At 54.6% G+C, this 20,781-nt stretch overlaps 1 protein-coding gene and 1 pseudogene across 1 annotated transcript; one reads left to right on the top strand and one right to left on the bottom strand.

The window, feature by feature from the left end:
• Positions 1–214: 214 nt before the first annotated feature.
• LOC132221220 (large ribosomal subunit protein bL20m-like) lies at positions 215–630 on the bottom strand (annotated as a pseudogene).
• Positions 631–14,353: 13,723 nt separating this feature from the next.
• Positions 14,354–20,107, top strand: LOC132220529 (low affinity immunoglobulin gamma Fc region receptor III-A-like). The gene is made up of 5 exons (XM_059673708.1): positions 14,354–14,506; positions 15,119–15,139; positions 15,468–15,725; positions 18,223–18,477; positions 19,876–20,107. Exons 1-5 carry the CDS (start codon positions 14,467–14,469, stop codon positions 20,052–20,054), a joined length of 753 nt encoding a protein of 250 aa, XP_059529691.1. The 5' UTR covers positions 14,354–14,466; the 3' UTR covers positions 20,055–20,107.
• Positions 20,108–20,781: the final 674 nt, after the last annotated feature.

Genomic DNA, 20,781 nt, shown 5'->3' with positions numbered 1-20,781 from the left:
ACATGAGCTGTCGCTGGTCTGTCCCAAGGAGGACAGACAGGCCTTTTCTCTCATACTGTTACTGAAATATAAAGTAACATAATTGCAAATCAAACTTACATTCTCAGCAACCGGTGCTTAGCCCCTGTGTTAATTATGATCACATGATCATCGGGGGAAAACGCCTTTTCCTAAGACACGTGGCTGCAGAGGGCAGGTGTGTCAGTGTCCCCCGTCAGTGGCACTGCACCTCTCTGGAAAAGATACCTTCGAGATCCTTTCCATCCCCCAAAGCAAATCCTTCCTCTCGCCTCCTTTGGGCCAAAGCAGCCAAGAATTTAAAAGTCTTTGGTTCATAGAATGGCCAGATCAGCCAGCACTTTCCTGGCACTTAATTAAATTGCCAACAAATGCTGGGCAATGCAGGCTGTGTTCCTGGGAAGTAGCTGTAATTTGATGAATCCAGAGCATCCTCAGGATGCTTCTCTTCTGCCTCCGGCTTTCGTGTGTTTCACAAATGCTCTGATCACAGCTCTGATGGCCAGCCCGTCGCAGTGGTTCTTCCTCCCCTGGAAGTGCCGGATGTTTTTGCACCTCCTGCTCCCGCCAGGAGTGGTCAGTGAGCCAGAGCTGCGTCGTGAGGAAGGCCATGGTGCCCGGCTGGCATCCCCCTCAAAGACCTCTTGCTGCATTTAAGATTTTCTCTTTATCTTTAACTTTTGGCGTTTTAATTATGATGTGCCTCAATGTGGGCCTCTTTGGGTTCATCTTGTTTGGAACTCTCTGTGCTTCCTGGAATTATAAGTGTATTTCTTTGGGGGGGGGCGGGGGCGGGGATCTGTCATTATTATTTCAAGTGGGCTTTCAGTATATTGCTCTCTCTCTTATCCTTCTGGCACCCCCATTATGTGAATGTTGATACTCTTGAAGTTGTCCCAGAGGCTCCTTACACTGTCTTCATATTTTTGGATTCTTTTTTCTTTTTACCCTTCTGATTGGGTTTTTTGCTTCCTCATATTCCAAATCGCTGATTTGATTCTTGGCATCCTTTACTCTACTATTGATTCCCTGTAAATTATCCTTCATTTCAGTTAGTGTGTGCTTAATATCTGATTGGTCTTTTTTCATGTCTTTGATGTTTTCACTAAGATCTTTGATGCTCTCACTAAGATCCTTGAGCATCCCTTATAACCATTGATTTTAACTCTATATCCAGCATTTAGCTTGCTTCCATTTCATTTAGTTCTTTTTTTCTGGAGATTTCTTCTGTTCTTTCATTTGCAACATGTTTCTTTGTCTCCACATTTTGGCTGCTTCCCTGTGTTTGTTCCTATGTATTAGTTAGAGCTGCTATGTCTCCTGGAATTGGTAGAGTGGCCTTGTGTAGTAGGTGTCCTGTAGGGCTCAATGGCTCAACCTTGCCGGTCACCTGAGCTGGGCACTCCAGGTGCACCCCTGCGTGGGATGTGTACACTATCTTGTTCTAGTTGAGCCTTGATTGCTGTTGGCATCACTGGGAGGAATTGACCCCTGGGCCAATTGGCTGTGAGGACCAGCTGCAACTACAGCAGAAGAGCTGCTGTGCAGGAGACACCCCTATAGAGCAGGACTTGCTTCAGTGGGGCTCTAGTGCTCACTGAGTCTGCCCCATGTGGATGTGTACAGTTGTAATCTGGCCTGGTCTGAAGCTGTCCACTGGGTGCACTGACTCTGCTCCCCGTCCCCCCTGGGAGATGCCAACTCAGCCACTGCCTGGGGCCACCTATCAGGAGCTATAGAGTGATCTGCAGATGGCTGCTACTTGTGTTGGGCTTGGAAGTGCCCAGGAAAGGCCATGCTGTGAAACAAGGCAGGCTGCTGCTAATGCTGAGCCTAGGGCCTCTTATTGAGAGAAATGGGGCATGCTGACACCATCTGCTGCTTGTTTGAGAGTTTTTAGGAAAGTCTGAAGCCTGAGCCAGGACAGGCCATTCATATGGAAAAGCTGCTTGGGTGGGGTCACAAACTGGATGGGGCAGGATTTCAGGGAATCACCAGAGCAGAGCAAACAGTGTGAGCCAGGCTCATGGAAACTCAGATATGGTGCCTGCCAGCCAGTCAGCTCTGCAACAGAGTATGTCTCAGAATAGGAACAATGACCTCTGCCAGCACTTTTGTCTGGGAGAGCCGCCCCAGATTTCTTGCTCTGGTGCCAGACAATCCAGTTCCTCCCAGTATGTCCCTGGATCCCCCCTAGCTGCTGCCCCAATGCTTGAGCTCAGAGGGAGCGAGTCCAAGTAAATCCATGTGACTCCAACAGCCTCTGTGTCACTCATCCCCCATCCCTGCTGGTTTTTACAGCCTGAAGTTACAATGACTTCTCTTTCCAGCTCTGAAACCCTGGGCCAGAGTCTGGTGTGAGGCTGGGACCCCTTGCTCCTCACAGGAGGCCTCTGCGGCTTAGATATCCCTCCTGATCGAAAAAAAACGCCACATGCAGGGCTGGACCCGCCCATTCTGTGCCTCGTCCCCTCCTACCGGTCTTTGTGTGCCTTCTTATTTACTTCTCTAGTTGTAGGTGGTTCTGAATGATGGTTGTTCTGTATTTTAGTTGTAATTTTGATGTGGTTGTGGGAGGCGGCGAAGACCATATTTACCTATGCCACCATCTTGGTTCTTCTGGTAATTGTCTTTCTCTTATTTCACTTAGCTTAATGCTCTCTAGGTCCATCTATGGAAAGTAAATGGCAAGATTCATTATTTTTTATTGTTGCATAATATTCCATAAGGAGCTCTTCCTGCTCATTAACCTACATGTTAATGAAGATAAGCATTGGCTCATTTCTAGTTTTATCCAGTTCAGACTCCAGGCTCTACCATCTCTTTAATAATAATTACCAGGGTGTGGGTGGCCAGTCTTCCACAACCCGCAGGGACAAGAGAGAGCTGGAATCCTAGGTCCAACCCAGGCACACTGCTTCTCGGGACAACACACAGAAGGTAGAGACCAAGAGATAGGTTTCCCTCAGTGCTCTCCAGCACAGGTGCGGTGCCAAGTGGGGAGAGGTATGCCATCCCTGGGGAGAAAGCAGAAGAATCTGGAAGCAAACCCATTAGTTGGGTCTTCGGAGCAGAAGTACTGGAGGGTGAGGGGTCAGAGACAGAATGAAGTGTGGTGGATCCAGACCCAGTTTGGAACAAATGTCCACACCAAGTTCCTACCAATAATTCCTCTTGTGCATGGATTGGCAGATTACTAGGAAAGAAGCAATCCTAAAAAGGCCTGAAATGTGAATGCAGGAAATCTCTGCCCATCGCAGTTGAGTAAATGTGCAAATACTAAAGGTAGGCTGGTTGAGGAGCTTTATGGAAAAGTTCTATGGCCTCAGTTTATCAGTCCAGAAACTGGGAAAAGTTATTTTGTGCTGGAGACAGTGGAAGTCCCTAGCTTAGTTTCTGTTCTTTCCTGTGGCCACCTCTCAGGGGAGGCCCCAGCAGGAGGGTACCTGCCAAGGTACAGCTTAGGTGGGCGGCTGGAGTCCGTGTGGGCCCTGGCATGTTGGCAGAAGTGAAGCTGAGTCTTCTGGAACCACTGGAGGGAAGTAATGCTGAGGGTGGCAAAGGCACCAGGCGCTGAGCCAGGGAGAATGGCCCAAGGGCAGGGGCTGGCCAGACAGTGACACAGTCCACGGTCGGCACCCAGGGCTCAACCCCATGCTGACTCCGTGCGGGGAAGAGAGAGTGCGGGGAGAGCGCGAGGGAAATACGAAGAGACGGGAGTCTCTTATACAAACCTCCCTGCAAAGCGGAGGGCGGACGCATGCAGGGGACAGACGAAAGCAGCACGAGCACCTCCTGCTCTTCACCTGCTTTAGGAGCGGAAGGGAGCTTTGAGTTTGTGATTGGAATTAAAATTTGAGGAAAAGTGTGAGCGCAAGAAGAAAATGAATATGGATTGTAGAGCCAGAGTACTAATCAAAAGGGCTTTGATTTTAGACATGTCCGCAGGTTAGCTCAAGGTAGCTCTGCATATCACACGCTAATAATATAAATGTGACATGCTGAAGAACACGTGAGCTCAGGGAGGCCCGCTTGCACCATGAAGGGTCAGACAGTCACAGAATCAAAACCGTGTTTGTGTTTCAGATAGCACAGCCTCAAGGAAAACAGCAGCAGGACCAGGCAGAGGTGAGAGCTGAGCTCAAGGAGCACTTTCAGTGGAGGCGGGTGAGGGCACATCGAGAGCCCCCTCCGGGCCCTGACTCCTGCTCCCAGCGGCTCCTGCAGAGCGAGGCGAGGCTCTCAGTTGTGCTGATGAGGATGTTTACAGCAACCGTTTCCAGACAGAAGCCTCCTAACCTTACAGCTAAAGAAACGGTGAGTGAGCGACACAAGGACAGGCAGCCGGTGAGAAACAGGACAGGACGTCTCATGTGGGAGGGGGCAGACAGGCGTGAGCAGAGCACGGAGGACGGGCCGGGTACAGAAGGACGCCCGGCAAGAGCTCCGGGTGCCTAGCAAGGGGCAAAACTGGGAAGCAAGGACCTCACCCCCAGGGCGACCTTTCCTCCCCCAGCGTGTTGTTGTCCTGCCGGTGAGACCCCCTTGGCGGAGGAGTGAACAAGGAGTGAGAGGACAGCCTTCAGCTCAAGCCCCCAGGACAGTGAGGTTCTGACTAGAAGCAAATACATCCAGGCCTCAGTGTGTTTCAGCTCCAGGCCCAGAAAATCAGCAAAACCAGACATACGAAGCCGTGGCCGCCTCAGGACCAGCGGCCTTGGATGATGACCCCCTGCCCTGGCGCTGACCAATCAGAAGAGACCAGGGTCCTGAAAGGACGCCCCTGGAAAGCTGACGACTATTCTACTGGGACCCTCCCTTGAGACCTCCAGACAAACACCCTCTCTATGGGGGACACCCCCCCCCCAAGTGTGGTTTTCTTACCTCTCTCTTTCTCTGAAGCTCCATGGGCCCTGCTTTTGCCCCTGTAACTTGTTTCCTGAACCCATTTCTTCAACGGCTCACTTCTTACGCCTCTGTGACTTTCTATATAAACTTTCTCTTGTAGTTTGAGTCTTGGCTCTGAATTCTTAGCCAGAACTCAGGTACCCAGGTTGGTGAACCAAAGTCCGGTCCGACTCCACTGGTCTAACACCTGGTACCAGTCTCACCACTAACACTTACATATCAATGATCTCTCCAAATGTAAATGCTGCTCCCCACATTGCCATGTTTTCACCCACGTTGTCTATGAACAAAGCTATCTTGCAAACTCATACTCATTCCTCAGGACCCAACCCCTTCCGTAAATCGCACACCGTCAAACGCTTGCTGCTTGCAAGAGGAGGGGGAGTCTAAGCGTGGCTGCCCCCACAAGTCTCCCCCCGCCGCCCCCGGACACAGGAAGTGCGGCGTGCCACACGCTGCGCACCTTGACATTGGGATAATGCTGCAACAGACAACTTGTTTTTTTAATTTCTGGGCTGAGAAATGTAGGCTGTCTGCGGCTCTACTGCCCTCTGTTGAAACAAAGTGGTTGAGACACCCAGTTTTCAAGTAAACTAACGATCTGAGTGTTTTAGCGCCAAGAGAGTGAGGTGGGTTCAGGAGCTAAGAGGGGGCAGCGGGAGGGGCTGGCTTTAAGCCACTGCTCTGCTCTTCCGCTTGGGTGACTCCTGACCTCAGACAGTGGCAAGCAGAGTCTTGCTTCCTTCAGCTGCGTCCGGCTTTAGGCCCCCGGTGATGAGGATGGGGTCTGAGGTAGAGTAGAAAATGAGGGGTTAGCCCTGGCTGGTTTGGCTCAGTGGATAGAGCGTCAGCATGTGGACTGAAGGGTCCCAGGTTCGATTCCTGTCAAGGGCACATGCCCAGGTTGCAGGCTCCATCCCCAGTAGCGGGCCAATCAACAATTCTCTCTCATCATTGATCTCTCTCTCCCTCTCCTTCCCTCTCTGAAATCAATAAAAGTATTTTTTTAAAAAAAGAAAAGAAAATGAGGAGTGAGATCTGTTAGAAATAAAGTGAGCCCCCCCCCGCCGAGTCAGGGGTCCTAGTAGAACACAAAACACACTCGGGAGCCAGGCATCAGGCAAACATCTTCACGTCTATGCAGAAGGGTGCGCGCACATGGTCTGGAAGCGCTCGCACACCCAGTAGGTGGGCTGCTTGGGTTTATAATCCCTGACACATGTGACCTGTCCCTTGCTCTTGATTGGAGCTCAGGTGCATGGTCATTCCCGATTGGCTAATTCAAAGGGAGGGATTGGCCTTTGCTGTTTCGAGATGGCAGCCCCCAGGGGAGCTGCAAGCCATGCAGCCAACATGGCAGCTACCAAGCCACGCAGCCCATCTTGGACAGAAAAGATGGCTTGTTTATTCTCACAGAGCCATGGTGTTTGCACGTCTTTGAGTGCTAGCGTGTCCCTGTGGTCCCAGGTATTTGCTCGCTGGGTGGAGAGCTCCTCAGCACCGCGCCTGCGCCTGGGATAGTTCGTGTCCTTTTACCACATATTTTTGGGGTCACAGTTGATGTCCTGAGGGACATAGTTCAGGTTTGGACACTCTGAGTTTGGGGAGCCTGTGGCACAATGACCCTCAGCTGCATTGTCCTTGAAGCTGTGCACGCCTGTGCCTGGGTCTCCGGGCAGCCCTGGTGAGACTCGGGATGAGGCCCCATCCTAAGGCAAACGTGCTGAGCGCTGCTGGAAGCTGCCCGCTGCTGAGTAGCAGCTAAATATTTGACAAGGACATTTGAAGGACAAGTGAGGTTCTAAGTGATTCAAAATATCCTAACCACTGCCATGGCTTCCATTAGCTTTCTTTAAAAAAATTTTTTTATTGATTTAAGAGAAGAATAGAGAGGGGGAGAGAGATAGAGCATCAATGATGATAGAGAGTCATTGATCAGCTGCCTCCTGCACGCCCCCCACTGGGGATCAAGCCTGCAACCTGGGCCTGTGCCCTGACCAGGAATCGAACCATGGCCTCCTGGTTCATAGGTCGATTCTCAACCACTGAGCCATGCCAGCCTGGTCACTAGCTTTCTTAGCACAGTTCAGCTCCAGTCTGTGTCTAGTTCTAGCCCAACCTCTCCTTCCAGATGTTCAGCTGGTCCTGAACGCACCGCTGCTATGTGCCAGAGGCACCCCAAACTCAGAGTATCCTAACCTGAACTATGTCCCCCAGAACATCAACAGTGACCTGCAAAAAGATGTGGCTAAAAGGACATGAACTGTCCTGAGAGTTCTCCACCCAGTAGAGGAAGCACAACCAGTAAGCAAATACCGGGAACCATAGGGACACACTAGCAATCAAAGGCGTGCAAATACCATGGAAGGCCCGGCTCTCAGCCACAGAGCCACCGAAGATTCAGAAAGAGATTGTGAGCCAGCAGATTCCCAATTGTTTGAGAGGAAATTCAAACAATTGTTTTGTAAAGAAATGTGGAAATACTCAAAAGCTCACAAATGTGTATACCTGTGACACTGCAATTTCATTTCTGGAAAAATGGCCATTGGAAATAAGCCAAAAAATATTTTTAAAAAATACTGTTGATCTCTGCAGCACTATTGAAAATAATGAAAATTGTTCTGTAGCTATGTCAGCTGAAGCCCCTGGGGCACTGGGAGGTGTATGAATCATTAGGTGACTTTGTGCAGCAAGTTCCAGAAAACTCCACTCCATGGCCTCCACGAGAAGGAATATTTTAGTATCTCCCCTGCCAAGGCGAGTGACGACGGGGCAGTGCCAACCCTGTCACTTTTGTCTTCAGACAGCTGGCGGGAGAGAGTAAAATACTCCTGTGACTCAATACGCTGCTAGTCCCCGGTGTTCCCGGCCTGCCTCGCTGCCTCACAGGCGGCACTGCCCTCGCGGAGTGAAGGCTGCAGCAACTCCAAGCATCACCCACCTGCCCCAGCCTGGCAGAGGAGTCCTGCTGAGGAGGAAACTGGTCTTGCAAGGCATGTCAGGCCATACAAACTGTGAACCATGCACTGCTGGGGTGGAGGGCGGGGAGGGGAGGTCGTTATTTCTGGCCCCAGGACAGATCATTGACACCTGGGGGCCTTCCTGTGAGCCCACGAAAGGGAGCGGAACCCTATCTGCAAGACACTGACCCCAGAAGGTTATAAAAAGCGAAGCCTCTGGCGTTACTGCACTCTGACTTGGAACTCACTCCCGGAGTCTGCCGGTGTAATAAAGCAGTGTCCCTCCACTTCTGTAAAGCGGCGCTTGCTTTTCTGGGGTCTTCTGCGACACTGCTTCTTGGCCCCAGAATCCCCACAGCAGGTTGCCTTCCTGAGTTCATTGTCCAGAGCTGGGTCCGTGTTCAGTCCTGAGTCAATCACTGGGAAGCACATTGGCTCTCAAAGCGTGGTCCTGGGACCCGCAGCATCAGTGGGACACTCACTGGAAAGGCAAATTCCCAGCCCCCGCATCAGGAAACCTGAGTGAGGCCTCCAACGGGTCCTACCGAGCCTTCCAGAACGCACGCAGCTCAAATGTGAGTACTTCTGGTTTAGACCAAACAAAAGTCACCCCTGGGGCTGGGACAGAACCCTGGTCCATGAAAGGGCGAGACCTCAACCTAGAGGCCCTGGTGCCCAGCGCTCCCTGTGGTTGGTCCTGGCGTTCCCCGCGGTGGGCTCCCGCCGGCCGTCCCCGCCCGTCTCCGGCACCGGCGCTGGGTTGGCCGCACCTGGTCTAGTTTCCTGCCCGGGAAGGCCGAGGGCTGCGGAGAGGGGGCGGGCCCGGGGCTCTGGGGGAGCGGGGGCGGCCCAAGGAGCCCCCTCCAGCAGGGGAACAGCGCCCCGGGCTCCTGGGTGCTGGGGAGCGGCCTGCGGCCTTCGGAGAGGCACGCCTATCGAGGGGCGAGGACTGCGCCCTCCATCTTGCCCTGGGTTCTCCATTTTTGGGCGGAGCCATGTGCTAGGCCGGGCTTCTTCCGGCGCCCAGGCCTCTGCTGGCCACGCCCAGGATTTCTCTGGACTAACCAATGATAATCAAGGGAAGTGCACGCCATCATGACCACATCCTGTGTAATGAGACACGACTCGCGCCTGGCCAATCGGCGGGGCCCACAGTCCCCTCTCCTGCCCTCACTCCACCCCCCTATAAAACGCCTCGTCCCATCAGGCTTCGCCCTCTCTCTGCCACTGGGCATACCGTTGCATCGGTGAGTGTGGTCGGGGAGCTGAACTAGTTCGAAATGAAGGACTCTTTGCTTTTGCATCGGACTCGCTGGCTCCCTGGTGGGCTTTTTGGGAACCTTGAAATCTGGGCACAACAGTCCACCCGCAGGAGGAGGGGTGGCCTGGGGCAGGCAGCTCGGGAAGCACAGGCCTCTCTGCCAGGAGGCAGAGCGAGGCCTCCGCATGTATTCCGGCATCCTCCTCCGGTTAAAGGTACGTGGGCGCTGAGTGGTGTGTGTGTATTTGTGTGCCTATGTGTCTGAGGATTAGCATCAAAAATAAAGTTGCAGAAAGTCATAAAATAAAATGTGTAAATATAAAAACAAAACACGGTGGGTGTGTGCCCCGTGAACACCTGTGCAGGGGCGCTCCCGAGGGACAGGCCTCTTCGCCTCGGTCGGGTGGCCCTCGGGCAGAGGCCCTGTCGCTGCACTTGCTTCCGAGTCTCCCCACTCATGTGACAGCGGGAACACATCACATCAGGGCACATTGTGAACCATCACATCAGGGCGCATTGTGAACCATCACATCAGGGCGCATTGTGAACCATCACATCAGGGCGCATTGTGAACCATCACATCAGGGCGCATTGTGAAGACATTACATCAGGGCGCATTGTGAACCATCACATCAGGGCGCATTGTGAATACATTACATCAGGGCGCATTGTGAACCATCACATCAGGGCGCATTGTGAATACATTACATCAGGGCGCATTGTGAACCATCACATCAGGGCGCATTGTGAACCATCACATCAGGGCGCATGGTGAACCATCACATCAGGGCGCATTGTGAACCATCACATCAGGGCGCATTGTGAACCATCACATCAGGGCGCATTGTGAACCATCACATCAGGGCGCATTGTGAACCATCACATCAGGGCGCATGGTGAACCCATCACATCAGGGCGCATGGTGAACCATCACATCAGGGCGCATTGTGAACCATCACATCAGGGCGCATTGTGAACCATCACATCAGGGCGCATTGTGAACCATCACATCAGGGCGCATTGTGAACCATCACATCAGGGCGCATTGTGAACCATCACATCAGGGCGCATGGTGAACCCATCACATCAGGGCGCATTGTGAACCATCACATCAGGGCGCATTGTGAATACATTACATCAGGGCGCATTGTGAATCATCACATCAGGGCGCATTGTGAATACATTACATCAGGGCGCATTGTGAACCATCACATCAGGGCGCATTGTGAATACATTACATCAGGGCGCATTGTGAATACATTACATTACGGCGCATTGTGAAACAAACATGGTTTCAGCAACAAGGGCCAAGTCGTGTGGCCCAGCCCCGAGGAGCGGCAGACAGCGCCGCACAGCCCCCACTTCCCTTCCCGCTCAGGAGGCGGTGCGGACCCCTCCGGGTCCTGCCTGAGCCTGAGAGTGAAGCCGAGCCTTCCTGGCGTCCATTGACTCCCCATCAGAGAGGGGCGCTGCCTGGGAGCCCTGCGCTCTCAGTGCGATTTGCCGCCGACCGACCAAGGGAGCCGGCGCCCACGGTCACTTCCCTCCATGAGGAAAGGGCTCGGGAGGGAGGGGCGGACATCTGTCAGACCGAAACCAGAGCTCGGACTCACTTCCTCCTGCGCTGGGACATTCTCACACCCCACGGGTCCGCGGGGACGCTGCGGACAGTTGGGGGCGGGGTCTGCTTGCATCCTGCTGTGAGGCCTCAGGGCGGGGCTGGAGGCCAGGCTGGTGGGGGTGATAGATCCTCCCTTCCCCCAACTGATGGGCGGAGCATGACGTAACCTGCAGCCTGGAAATACTAACCAGGCACCTTATATGGACCATACATTGAACCGCCAAATACCCTAAGCCTTGTCCTATATGGACCATACAGTAAGCCACCAATCAGTGTGCGCCAGTACACTAAGCCCCCCACCCCTTCCCATTCCGCCCCTCAGAAGGCGTGCCCGCCCCTGCACGTGCTGCTGCTCTCCCCTGCGAGACAGCCCGGCAGGTGCTTCTCCTCTGATAAAGCCTGTGGTCCTGGTTTTCGGCCTCTGTCCTTTCAGTTGGAGCCGGGCTGAGGGGGGGAGGCTTGGAGCCAGCTCGCAGGCAGCACCACATTTCTGGAAATCTCTCCTATGGCAACAGGCGTGTTAGTGTGATGACCACAGAAAAATAAATAGGCTGTGGCTTAAGGTCACGCACAAGCTACTTTCATTTCCTCTGGTTCCGTCCCTTTTGCCTCCATCCATCTCTTCCTGGTTTGGGGGTTCACTCTCATCTTCCCCACCGTCACTTCCCTGACCTCCATCTGCCTGGGCTCCCACACCCCTGGGCGCGCTGGCTCCGCGGTCCTTGCTGTAGGCCCTCTCTCCCGGGACCCTTGTCTCCGCGGTTCCCTTGGTTCTTCTGGGCTTCTAGCCCCAGTCCGTCTTCAGGGCTCCCTCTCAGCCTCCCCCTCCCCCTTTTTTTACTCGGCAGGACCCTTCCTAGCTCTTCTCCTCTTTTTACTGCAGACGCAACAGTCAACGTTTTCATTAAATGATTTTGATCTCTTTTGCATTTGTAGTTTAGAGGTTACTATATTTTGCTATTAAAATGAACAAGTAGAATATTTACTTAAAACTTTTGGTGTGAATTTGATCACAGATTCCCACGATCTGTGAAAAGACCTAAATTTCTTGCCTGGCTGACGTGACTCGGTGGTTTAGTGTTGACCTATGAACCAGGAGGTCACAGTTCAATTCCAGGTCTTGCAGGCTCCATCCCTAGTGTGGGCGTGCAGGAGGCAGCCAATCAATGACTCTCTCATCATTGATGTTTCTACCTCTCTCTCCCTTCCACTCTGAAATCAGTAAAAAAATTATTTTTTTTTAAAGAGAGAGATGAGACCTATGTCTCCAACCCTGGAAGCTGAGTGGCCCCCATGACTGTCCAGCTGGCAGTGCAGTGGTCACAGTGGCCTGTGGGCAAGTCCAAGCCTCTCACATAAAACAAAATAAAATCTCCCTCTAGTCTAGGAGGTTCCCTGCGTGTCCCTCAGGCTCTGATTGTAGCAGCGGTTTCAGAATCTGACATATTAGGAAGAAAAGGGATTGACTGGGCGGGAACTGGAGGCAGGCCAGCCGACCCACTGCTGTGACCACTGAGACCCGCTGTCCCAGCGGAGACACACGGCCACGCGTGGGTCATGTGGCTGCTCTTTGGCTGCCATAACAAAGCACCACAGGTGACGTAGTTGAGACAACAGACCTTTATTTCCTCACAGTTCTGGGGGCTGGAAGTGTGAAGTCCAGCTGTTGTCAGGGCTGGTTTCCCCTGAGGCCTCCCTCCTGCGTAGGGACTGTTGTCTTCTCCGTGTCCTCACATGTCAGCCCTGGGCATGTCTGTCCTGATGTCTTCCTGTGGACACCAATCTTAACGGATGAGGGTCCACCTTAATGTCCTCATTTTAGCGTAATTACCCCCTGAAATGCCCCATCCCCAAATACAGTCACATGCTGAGCTACTGAGGGTTAGAGCTTCAACGTGTAAATTTGGGGAAAACACAGTTTAGCCCATCACACTGGCTCCAGGTGGGGATAGGGGCATGTGGCCCCTTGGGTTTCTGTAGGGGAAGCAATAACCACTTTCTATTAGGCTACTCAAGGTCGGGGCTCCCCCGGAGAGAATGAGATGCTGGTAAGAAAGGGGGGCTCCCGGTCACCGAGATGCTTAAAGGACTAGTGGTTCATGAGGACACTCTTGTTTCCACTCGGGCTTCTGTCCCCCACCCCCGGCCCCTGGAATTGCTCAGCGAATACCCTCCGAGCCTCCCAGGGCCGCGCTGGGCTGTGCTGCAGCCCTTCGCACTGTGACTTCCCTCCCTGAAGAGGGGGCCTCTGGGCTCCCCCTTTGTTTTTCTCGTAGCTCCTCCTCCCGATCTGCTCTGTCAGCAACTCGAGGGCCAAGTTTCGGTCACGGCCCTCCCGTCCTCTCCTGGTTCCCCTTTTCCGATGCTCTCTAGTCAGATTCTCATCCATGGTTACCCTGACCTAGAGCCTCTGGCGGGCCGCACAGGGAGCCCCTTGACTTACAGGGGAAAGGGGGTACATTTTCCTTTGCTCTTAGGAGAGGACCTAAAGCTTTTTTTTTTTTTTTAATATATTTTATTGATTTTTTACAGAGAGGAAGGGAGAGAGACAGAGAGCTAGAAACATCGATGAGAGAGAAACATCCATCAGCTGCCTCCTGCACATCCCCCACCGGGGATGTGCCCGCAACCCAGGTACATGCCCTTGACCGGAATCAAACCCAGGACCCTTTAGTCCGCAGGCCGACGCTCTATCCAACGAGCCAAACCGGCTTCGGCATGGACCTAAAGCTTTTATCAAAAGTTTAAAACATCCACTTGTCTGCCCTTTGTCCAGACCTGTCCTCTGAGCTCCAGGGCCACGTGTCCCCTGCCTGCCTGACATCTCGCCTGAAATCACCACCACCACCTGCACCCCATCACTCGCCCCACCCAGCCTGCTCCTCCCCGTCTCCAAGTCCATGAAACGGACGCCATCCTCCTGATCACCCGCATCCAAGCTGAGCCTCGCCCAGACCCCTCCGCCACCCCTCCCGGCCCATTGCTCACCCACGTCCTGCCCACTCCACCTGCTTCCACGCCTCCAGCGCCGGCCACGTCCCTGACCGACAGCCCTGCTCTCGCCTGGGCTGTTCAAGTAACTCCACGCCCGGTTCCCCCACGGCCAGGGGTTCTTTTCACAGACCATGGGAACCTGCGGTCAAATTCACACCGAAAGTTAGGAGCCCCTGTGCGTCGCCACCCAGGGCATGGGCATTTTTAATTTGAAAGAAAATGTCGATGGAGTTAATATGGGGTGAGGGACACTTGTCGGGTCTGAAGATTGAAATGCCTGCTCTCTGTGCGTAGGCAGCGGACAGGAGGGAGAAGGGCTGAGATGGAGATAGAGACCCTCAGGGAGCACCCTCCCTCTTCCCAGTCTTGTCCCTGGGTCCAGCTACCCCCTTCTTGGCGCTGGTGGCCCCGGCCCCGCTGGGTGGGGCTAATGCGCTGAGATTGCTGAGGGTGCCCCACGGACTGTCACCTGGTCTCAGCACAGACCCACGCGGAGCAAAGGGACACGCCCACCAACTTCTCCCCCAGGCTCTGCCCCCACCCCCCACCCTGAGCTCTTTTGTCCAAATTGCGATCAGGAGTCAATGATGCTCCCAGAAAAAGGAACCCGCTGAGTAGTGGGGTGCAGGGGGAGGCTGCTGACTTCCTCTCTCAAACCAGCTAGGTCACTGTCAGCGCCGTGGGCACTCGCTCTCACGGCCAGCATGAGGCAGCTGCTGCCGCCCGCGGTCCTGCTGCTTCTGGGTAAGTCGGTTGCCGCTGAGGGAGACACTCAGGACGCCCTGGGACCAGCCTGGACGGGACCCTCCTGGCGTCAACAGGCAGCCCTAGACTTGGCTCGAAGGGCAAACCGCAGGCTAGAGACAGGGAGGACGCCGGCTCATTCGGGCCCATCAGGAGGTGAAGGGGCTGGATGCCTCCTCCTCCGTTTCCCCACCTGCAAGTTGAAGAGTAGGGACCAGACAGATGGTCCCTAAGGGCTGTCTCTTCCACGGTGACTTCCTAGGGCTCCTCCCTAAGACTTTCAGTCTCTATTCTTCCGAGGGGACTTGTGTTGAGGTTGTTTCTAGGCTTTCGATCAGGGAAATCCAATCCGGATCATTAATTAGGGAGTTTGAACGGGGCCCGAGGAGTAACGGGGTGCTTTTGAAAACAGGGGTTTGGGTGGGCCATGGGGGCGGGGCAGGAGTCACAGACGTCGGAGACCAGAGTGTCGGCAGCGGGACAGCTGGCCACTGTCTGTAACCTGGTTCAGGCGCCGCGGGCCCAGGGGCAAGGCAGGCAGAGGCAGAGCTCAGCCCCTGCAGCCGCCGCTCCTTGCTGTGCTCAATTTTTGTTTCACTCTTTTCTCTGCAGCGTCAGCCAGCACCGGAGCCGGTGAGTCTGCTTCCAGGTGTCAGACTGATCCCGTGAGGCCCTCAAGGACACAGTAGCCACGGGCTGTGGCCACGCAGGTGGAGGGCCAGCGGGGACAATTGTCCCAACACGGTGGGGCTTGGCCCTACGCTCCTCTAACCAGTTTTCCTCAACGTAAAGAGGCCAAAAGTGGGCCAAGTGCCTCCAAGCCCAGATGCTCTAAGGCCGAGTCCCAGCTCCAAGACGGAGCTGCCAACTGTGGTTTGGCAGGGCGGGTCGGGAATGCAGGGCGGGGAACCCCCACCTCCACCCCCACCCCTGCCTCGCCCACATCCTCCTGTCTCCTCAGAAGGTGTCCAGAAGGCTGTGGTGTCCCTGCATCCGGAATGGGACAGGCTGCTCGAGAGGGACAATGTGACTCTGAGGTGCCGGGGGGCCCAGGCCGAGGGGAACGGTGCCACACGGTGGTGGCACAACGGCCACCTCCTGCCAAACCGGACCTCCAGCTACTTCGTCGAATCAGCCAGTGTGAGCGACAGCGGGGAGTACAGGTGCCAGACCAGCCTCTCCAATCTCAGCGACCCGGTGCAGCTCCAAGTCCGTGCCGGTGAGCGGGCGATGGGGACGAGGGGAGACTCAAGAGGCGGGAGAGGCTGGGGCAGAGCCAGGTGATATTCGAGGGGTTAGAACTAAGATGCGATTATCTGTGACCCCGCGAGGTGTGTCAGCGTTGGGCCTTACCCCAGGTGGGCCGGGTGTCACACCTGGCAAGCAGAGACAGGACTGCTGCCCAGGGCGGGAGCAGCACCCGCAGAGGACACACAGTAGTATTCATTGCATGAAGTAAAGGATCTGTTCGCAGGACCTCCATCGCCTCCTCACTCTCAGGCCCACAAAGTCCTAAGCTGCCCCACACCACCCCCAATGGCCGAGCGTCTTCTCTCTCTCCATCAGCACCACACTCGGGCTCCCAGCATACAAGCTGCCCTGACACACATATCCTGGTGCGCCCTGCACGGCGACTGTGGAGTGAAAGTGTGTGGTCGGTGGGGCTCAGGCACCAGAGGCAGGTGGGGAGCACTGAGGCGGGGACGCTCCTGTGTCCCTGGAATTGCACCGCAGGCCTGTACCTGCCGAGTCCCCTCGCAAGCCTGACTTCAGCAAGGCTGCCCATGTGTGCAGTGGACACGGGCAGAGCGAGCCCATAGGGAGAGCCCATGTGAGCGGACCTGCCTCAGAGCAGGGCAGCTCTGGGTGGCTCCTCTGCCGCTGCCCGTCTCGGAGCTGACACTCACACTCAGAGCTCCAGGAGTTATTAGCAGGCTGGGAGCAAAGTGCCACCTAAGACCAAATAAAACGGGGATTTGCCAACGGGAAGCAATAGAAAAGTCAAGTCTAAGAGTTGTCAGTTTGTCTTGAACTTGGCTCTAGAGACTGGCTTCAGAAGGCCAGTCAGTGAGGACTGTGTTAAGCTGCAACCATGACTGCTAACTTCTCCAGGTGGGTCCCGGTCTCCCTTGGGGACCCATCTCCCTCCTCTCCTCTGAGGGCCTTTCCTCTTCATCACTTCCCTCTGGCGGCCCCTCGGCTCCGGCTCGCAGTCCCTGCAGTACCGACTGTGCAGCACTCGCCACTCTCGATTGGGATATTTCTGAGTCTACACTACAGGTTCTTTGGGGTTAGGATCACGGGTCCTGGTCATCTGGGTTTGCACATCACAGGTACACACTTGATAAAATGTTTGTCAAGTGAACACATGAGTCCAGGACAGGACAAACAGGAACAAGTGTGTCTCCCAAAAGTCACCAGACCACATGCACATGCATATAATCTTACAACCAGCGCGTTATGTTACTAACCCTTCATCTCTGCTCACGCGGTAAGTGGGTGTACAGGATGTGGCCTCTTCTGCTAAGTGGTCTTTATTGATAAATAACGAAGGTTACCTTCTATTGGGCAAATATTCCAGGTAGAGAATCTTTATGTTCTACCAATTTTGTTTAGCATAAGGTCGCATATTCTTTAAATTATAATTAGTTTTATTGTTTTGTTCTTCTCACAAAAACCATTTGGGTTTTCATAAATGTGTGAAAGTAAAAGGGAGAAACCGTGGCAATATTTGAAAACGAAGTGTGGTCTTCCTTCCTGTTTTCTGTGGGTGCATCCTTTTTGCATTCTCTTTTTAGCCTAACATTGTCTCATGGATGTTTCTCATGTCATTTTAAATATATTTGTTTTGATTTCAGAGAGAGGAAGGGAGAGGGAGAGAGACAGACACATTAATGATGAGAATCATTGCTCGGCTGCCTCCTACACCCCCCCCTCCCCCCCCCACACACACACACTGGGGATCAAGCCCGCAACCTGGACATGTGCCCTGACTGGGAATTGCACCGTGACCTCCTGGTTCATACGTGGACGCTCAACCACGGAGCTACACCGGCCAGGCTCTCGTGTCATTTTAGAGATTGTCTGCAATTCACCTTTAATGGTCTAGCTGTGCCTCTGGCCCTGAGTCCACGTTCTATCAGCGTGGAATCTGGTTACTGGGCGAGGCCGCTAAGAACAGTGTCCTGGTGACTAGGAGTTTCTCTCCTGAAGGCTGGGCTCACAGGCCCGGTGGCCCCTCAGAAACTCCCAGATCCCACCGCACCCCCAGCCCTGCCTCCCTCTCCTCCTGCCCGTTAGTCCTTCAGGGCACCTGCAGCCACTCCTGGGCCCACCAGTGGCCTTGCCCTGCTGCTGCCCGAGTCTCGATACTCCTGCAGCCTCCTTCCTCTGAAGACGGCCTTTCCCCTAATGCGGCAAAGCGCCCTGTCCGCGGGCTGTTGACGGGGTGATCTGGGCTGTGCCGGGCCCCTGTGCCCTCCTTCCAACCCCAGGCAGCCCCGCCCGGCAGGTGGCTTCCCGCCTGCCTCTGGCTTCCCCTGGCCCGAGCCTCTGTGCTGAGTCCGACCCTCGCCCGTTAGACAGAGGCCTCGGCGGGGGCCCCGAGCTGATGGGAAGGGCTGCCGGCTGCCTCCCACCTGCGGGATCTGGGGCGCGTGTCCCCCCTCCCGCGCTTGGCGCTGACGCCTGCCCTGGGCCGACGGTCTGTCTTCCAGCCTGGCTGCTGCTGCAGGCCCCGCGGTGGAAGCTGCGGGAGGGGGACCCCCTGGTGCTGCGGTGCCACAGCTGGAAGAACAAGCAGGTGTACAACGTCCAGTACTTCCAGGGCGGCAGAGGCCGGCAGTTCTCCTACAACAACACCCCCTTCCGCGTCCCCAGGGCGTCCCGCAAGCACAACGGCTCCTACTTCTGCCGCGGCCTCATCGGGAAGCTGAACGTGTCCTCCGAGGCGGTGGTCGTCCTGGTGGAAGGTGAGGGCTGCAGGCGCACGGCCGGACCTGGGCGCTGCTAGGCCACTGAGTCTCTCTGAACCCCAGTTTCTGTAACCAAGACAACTGGCGAGTGTGGGGCACCGTCCTCGGGCGGGACGCTGTGCTGAGGGCGTCGGCACCAGCGCCCCCTGCTGGCCACGGCCCCCAACAGCGGGTGAGCCGGGCAGCGCTGAGTGCGGCAGGAGGAGCTGGGGGGGGGGGGGGGGGTCCCCTGTCCTCAGGTCACAGCAAAGGGCGAAGCCAGTGGATGCAGCCGCTCGATCGTGTGAGCGTTGTTCCCGCACCGTCTCAGGTCGGCGTGGGCCCAGGACGGAGCAGAGCTCCCCCTCCGCCAGAGCCCCGCGCGCGCGCGCGCACACACACACACACACACACACACACACACACACACACGTGTGCGCGTGCACACAGCTCCTGGACTTCCTGGTGCCACAGAACGTCCACCTGGAACCAGACCGAGACCACATAGCAAAGCGGAGATAGATCCACACCTGATGAGACTGTAACACAGCAAAGCCATCATTTGTATAAAAATAATCTCATTGCGTTTAAATTTAAAGTAAAAAACACTCTCAACTGGTGAGGGAAAGAAAAGACAAATAATGAAGCAACTGGGTCAGAATGCTAGCACTTAGTAAAGTAGGGAAAGACTATGAGAGAGTTCTTTGTATGATTCTGGTAACGTTTCGTCAGTTTGAAATTAAATCAAAATAAGTATAGCCAAAAAATAAAAAATAAATAATATAGCCTGGTCACCGTGGCCCAGGGGTTGAGCATCAACCAGGAACCAGGAGGTCATGGTTGCTTCCTGGTCGGAGCACACGCCCGAGTGTGGGCTCGATCCCTGATCATGCAGGAGGCAGCTGATCAATGATTCTCTCTCATCGCTGATGTTTCTATCTCTCTCGCCCTCTCCCTTTCTCTCTGAGATTTTATATATAATATATATGTAATTTCTATCTTTTAAATCCAGTAAAATGTTTCCAGTCTATAGACAGCGGCAAGAAATGAGTCTAAAGCTTGTCATCAGGGGCTCAGGGGCGAGAGCCCGGGCCCCACCCCACTCCCTTTGCCGATTTGTTCCTGCCATAAGGAGCGAATGTCAATGGCTCGCTGTTTGTCAGATTTCCTTTAGCGACAAGGAGCAATGTGGGGGAGAGCAATGAGTGTAATTTTGAGACACTGAAATTAAGAAATAATGTTCTCACACCAGCTTAAACTTTGATAACTTTCACAAATCCACACCAAACCCAGCAACCCAGGCTGAGTGGCGGCCTCAGCCCAGCCAGGCAGATGCCAGTGGGAGCAGCAAAGGCCGGGGATTCCAAATTTCTGCCTTAACAACAGCCATTTCTCCGCCCTCCGCCTGTCGCACAGCGCTGGCCATCTCATCCTCAGGGCACCTCGTCTTGCTCTGCCTGCTGCCGGGACTCCTATTTGCCGTGGACACGGGGCTGTACTTCTCTGTGCGGAGGGGCCTTCGCAGCTTACTGAGGAACAGGACAACTGACAACATCACTTGGAGCAAGAGCCTCCAGGACAAGCAGGAGCAATAAACGCAGACCCTCTGACCTTCAAGCCTCAGAGGAAAGGGGGGAGGGGAGGGCGGAAGGGAGACCAAAGCAGGGGGAGGGAGGCCAAAGGACTTGTGTGCATGCACATCAGCATAACCAGTGGACACGGTCAGTAGGGGTGAGGGCATGTGGGGGGCAGGAGCGGATGGAAAGAGGTCAATGGGGGGAAAAGAGACATATGAAATACTTTCAACAATAAAGAATTTAAATAAATAAAAAAAGCAGAGCCTCTGAGCCCCTCTGTGTTCACAGCTCCATCGTCCCCACACCCACCCTGGCAGGTCAGCCTGGGCTGAGGGGCTTGCCCCCAACTCTATTTTCTCTCGCTCTGCGATGGAAAGGAAGGGCCGGAGGTGTTTTTTATATTATTGTCATTTTTAGTTCTCAATCTGTTTTTTTAAATTTTGTTTTTAATTACAGTTGACACAGAATGCCATACTAGTTACATCATGATCCAGCGTTCATGTCCTTTACGCAGCCATCTGGGCCGTGACCTTCAAGGGCCGACGTGGAGCCCTGGCCGTGGCATTGCCAGACAGTGCCGTCGCAGGGCTGCACAGCACCTGGCGCGGCAGAGCAGCAGCACGGTCTCTTGGGCAGCGACCCTTGACGCATGAGCCTGTTTTTAAGTGACCGGGCCAGTGGGTAAGAGCGTGGACGGCGAGTGCTGGCAGGCAGTGGTCCACATCCTGCTGCAGGACAGGTGACG

This window comes from Myotis daubentonii, chromosome 18 (assembly GCF_963259705.1).
Source record: "Myotis daubentonii chromosome 18, mMyoDau2.1, whole genome shotgun sequence".
Classification (NCBI taxonomy): domain Eukaryota; kingdom Metazoa; phylum Chordata; class Mammalia; order Chiroptera; family Vespertilionidae; genus Myotis; species Myotis daubentonii.
Note: the sequence above shows the minus strand (reverse complement) of the source record. Positions and strands in the feature narration are given on the sequence as shown.

What these genes read in the sequence shown, in the direction of transcription:
- LOC132220529 (XM_059673708.1), top strand. Translation starts at nt 14,467, where the DNA reads ATGAGGCAGCTGCTGCCGCCCGCGGTCCTGCTGCTTCTGG. An exon ending in GTCAGCCAGCACCGGAGCCG is followed by an intron (nt 15,140 to 15,467) that starts GTGAGTCTGCTT and finishes CTGTCTCCTCAG; the next exon opens with AAGGTGTCCAGAAGGCTGTG. An exon ending in GCAGCTCCAAGTCCGTGCCG is followed by an intron (nt 15,726 to 18,222) that starts GTGAGCGGGCGA and finishes TCTGTCTTCCAG; the next exon opens with CCTGGCTGCTGCTGCAGGCC.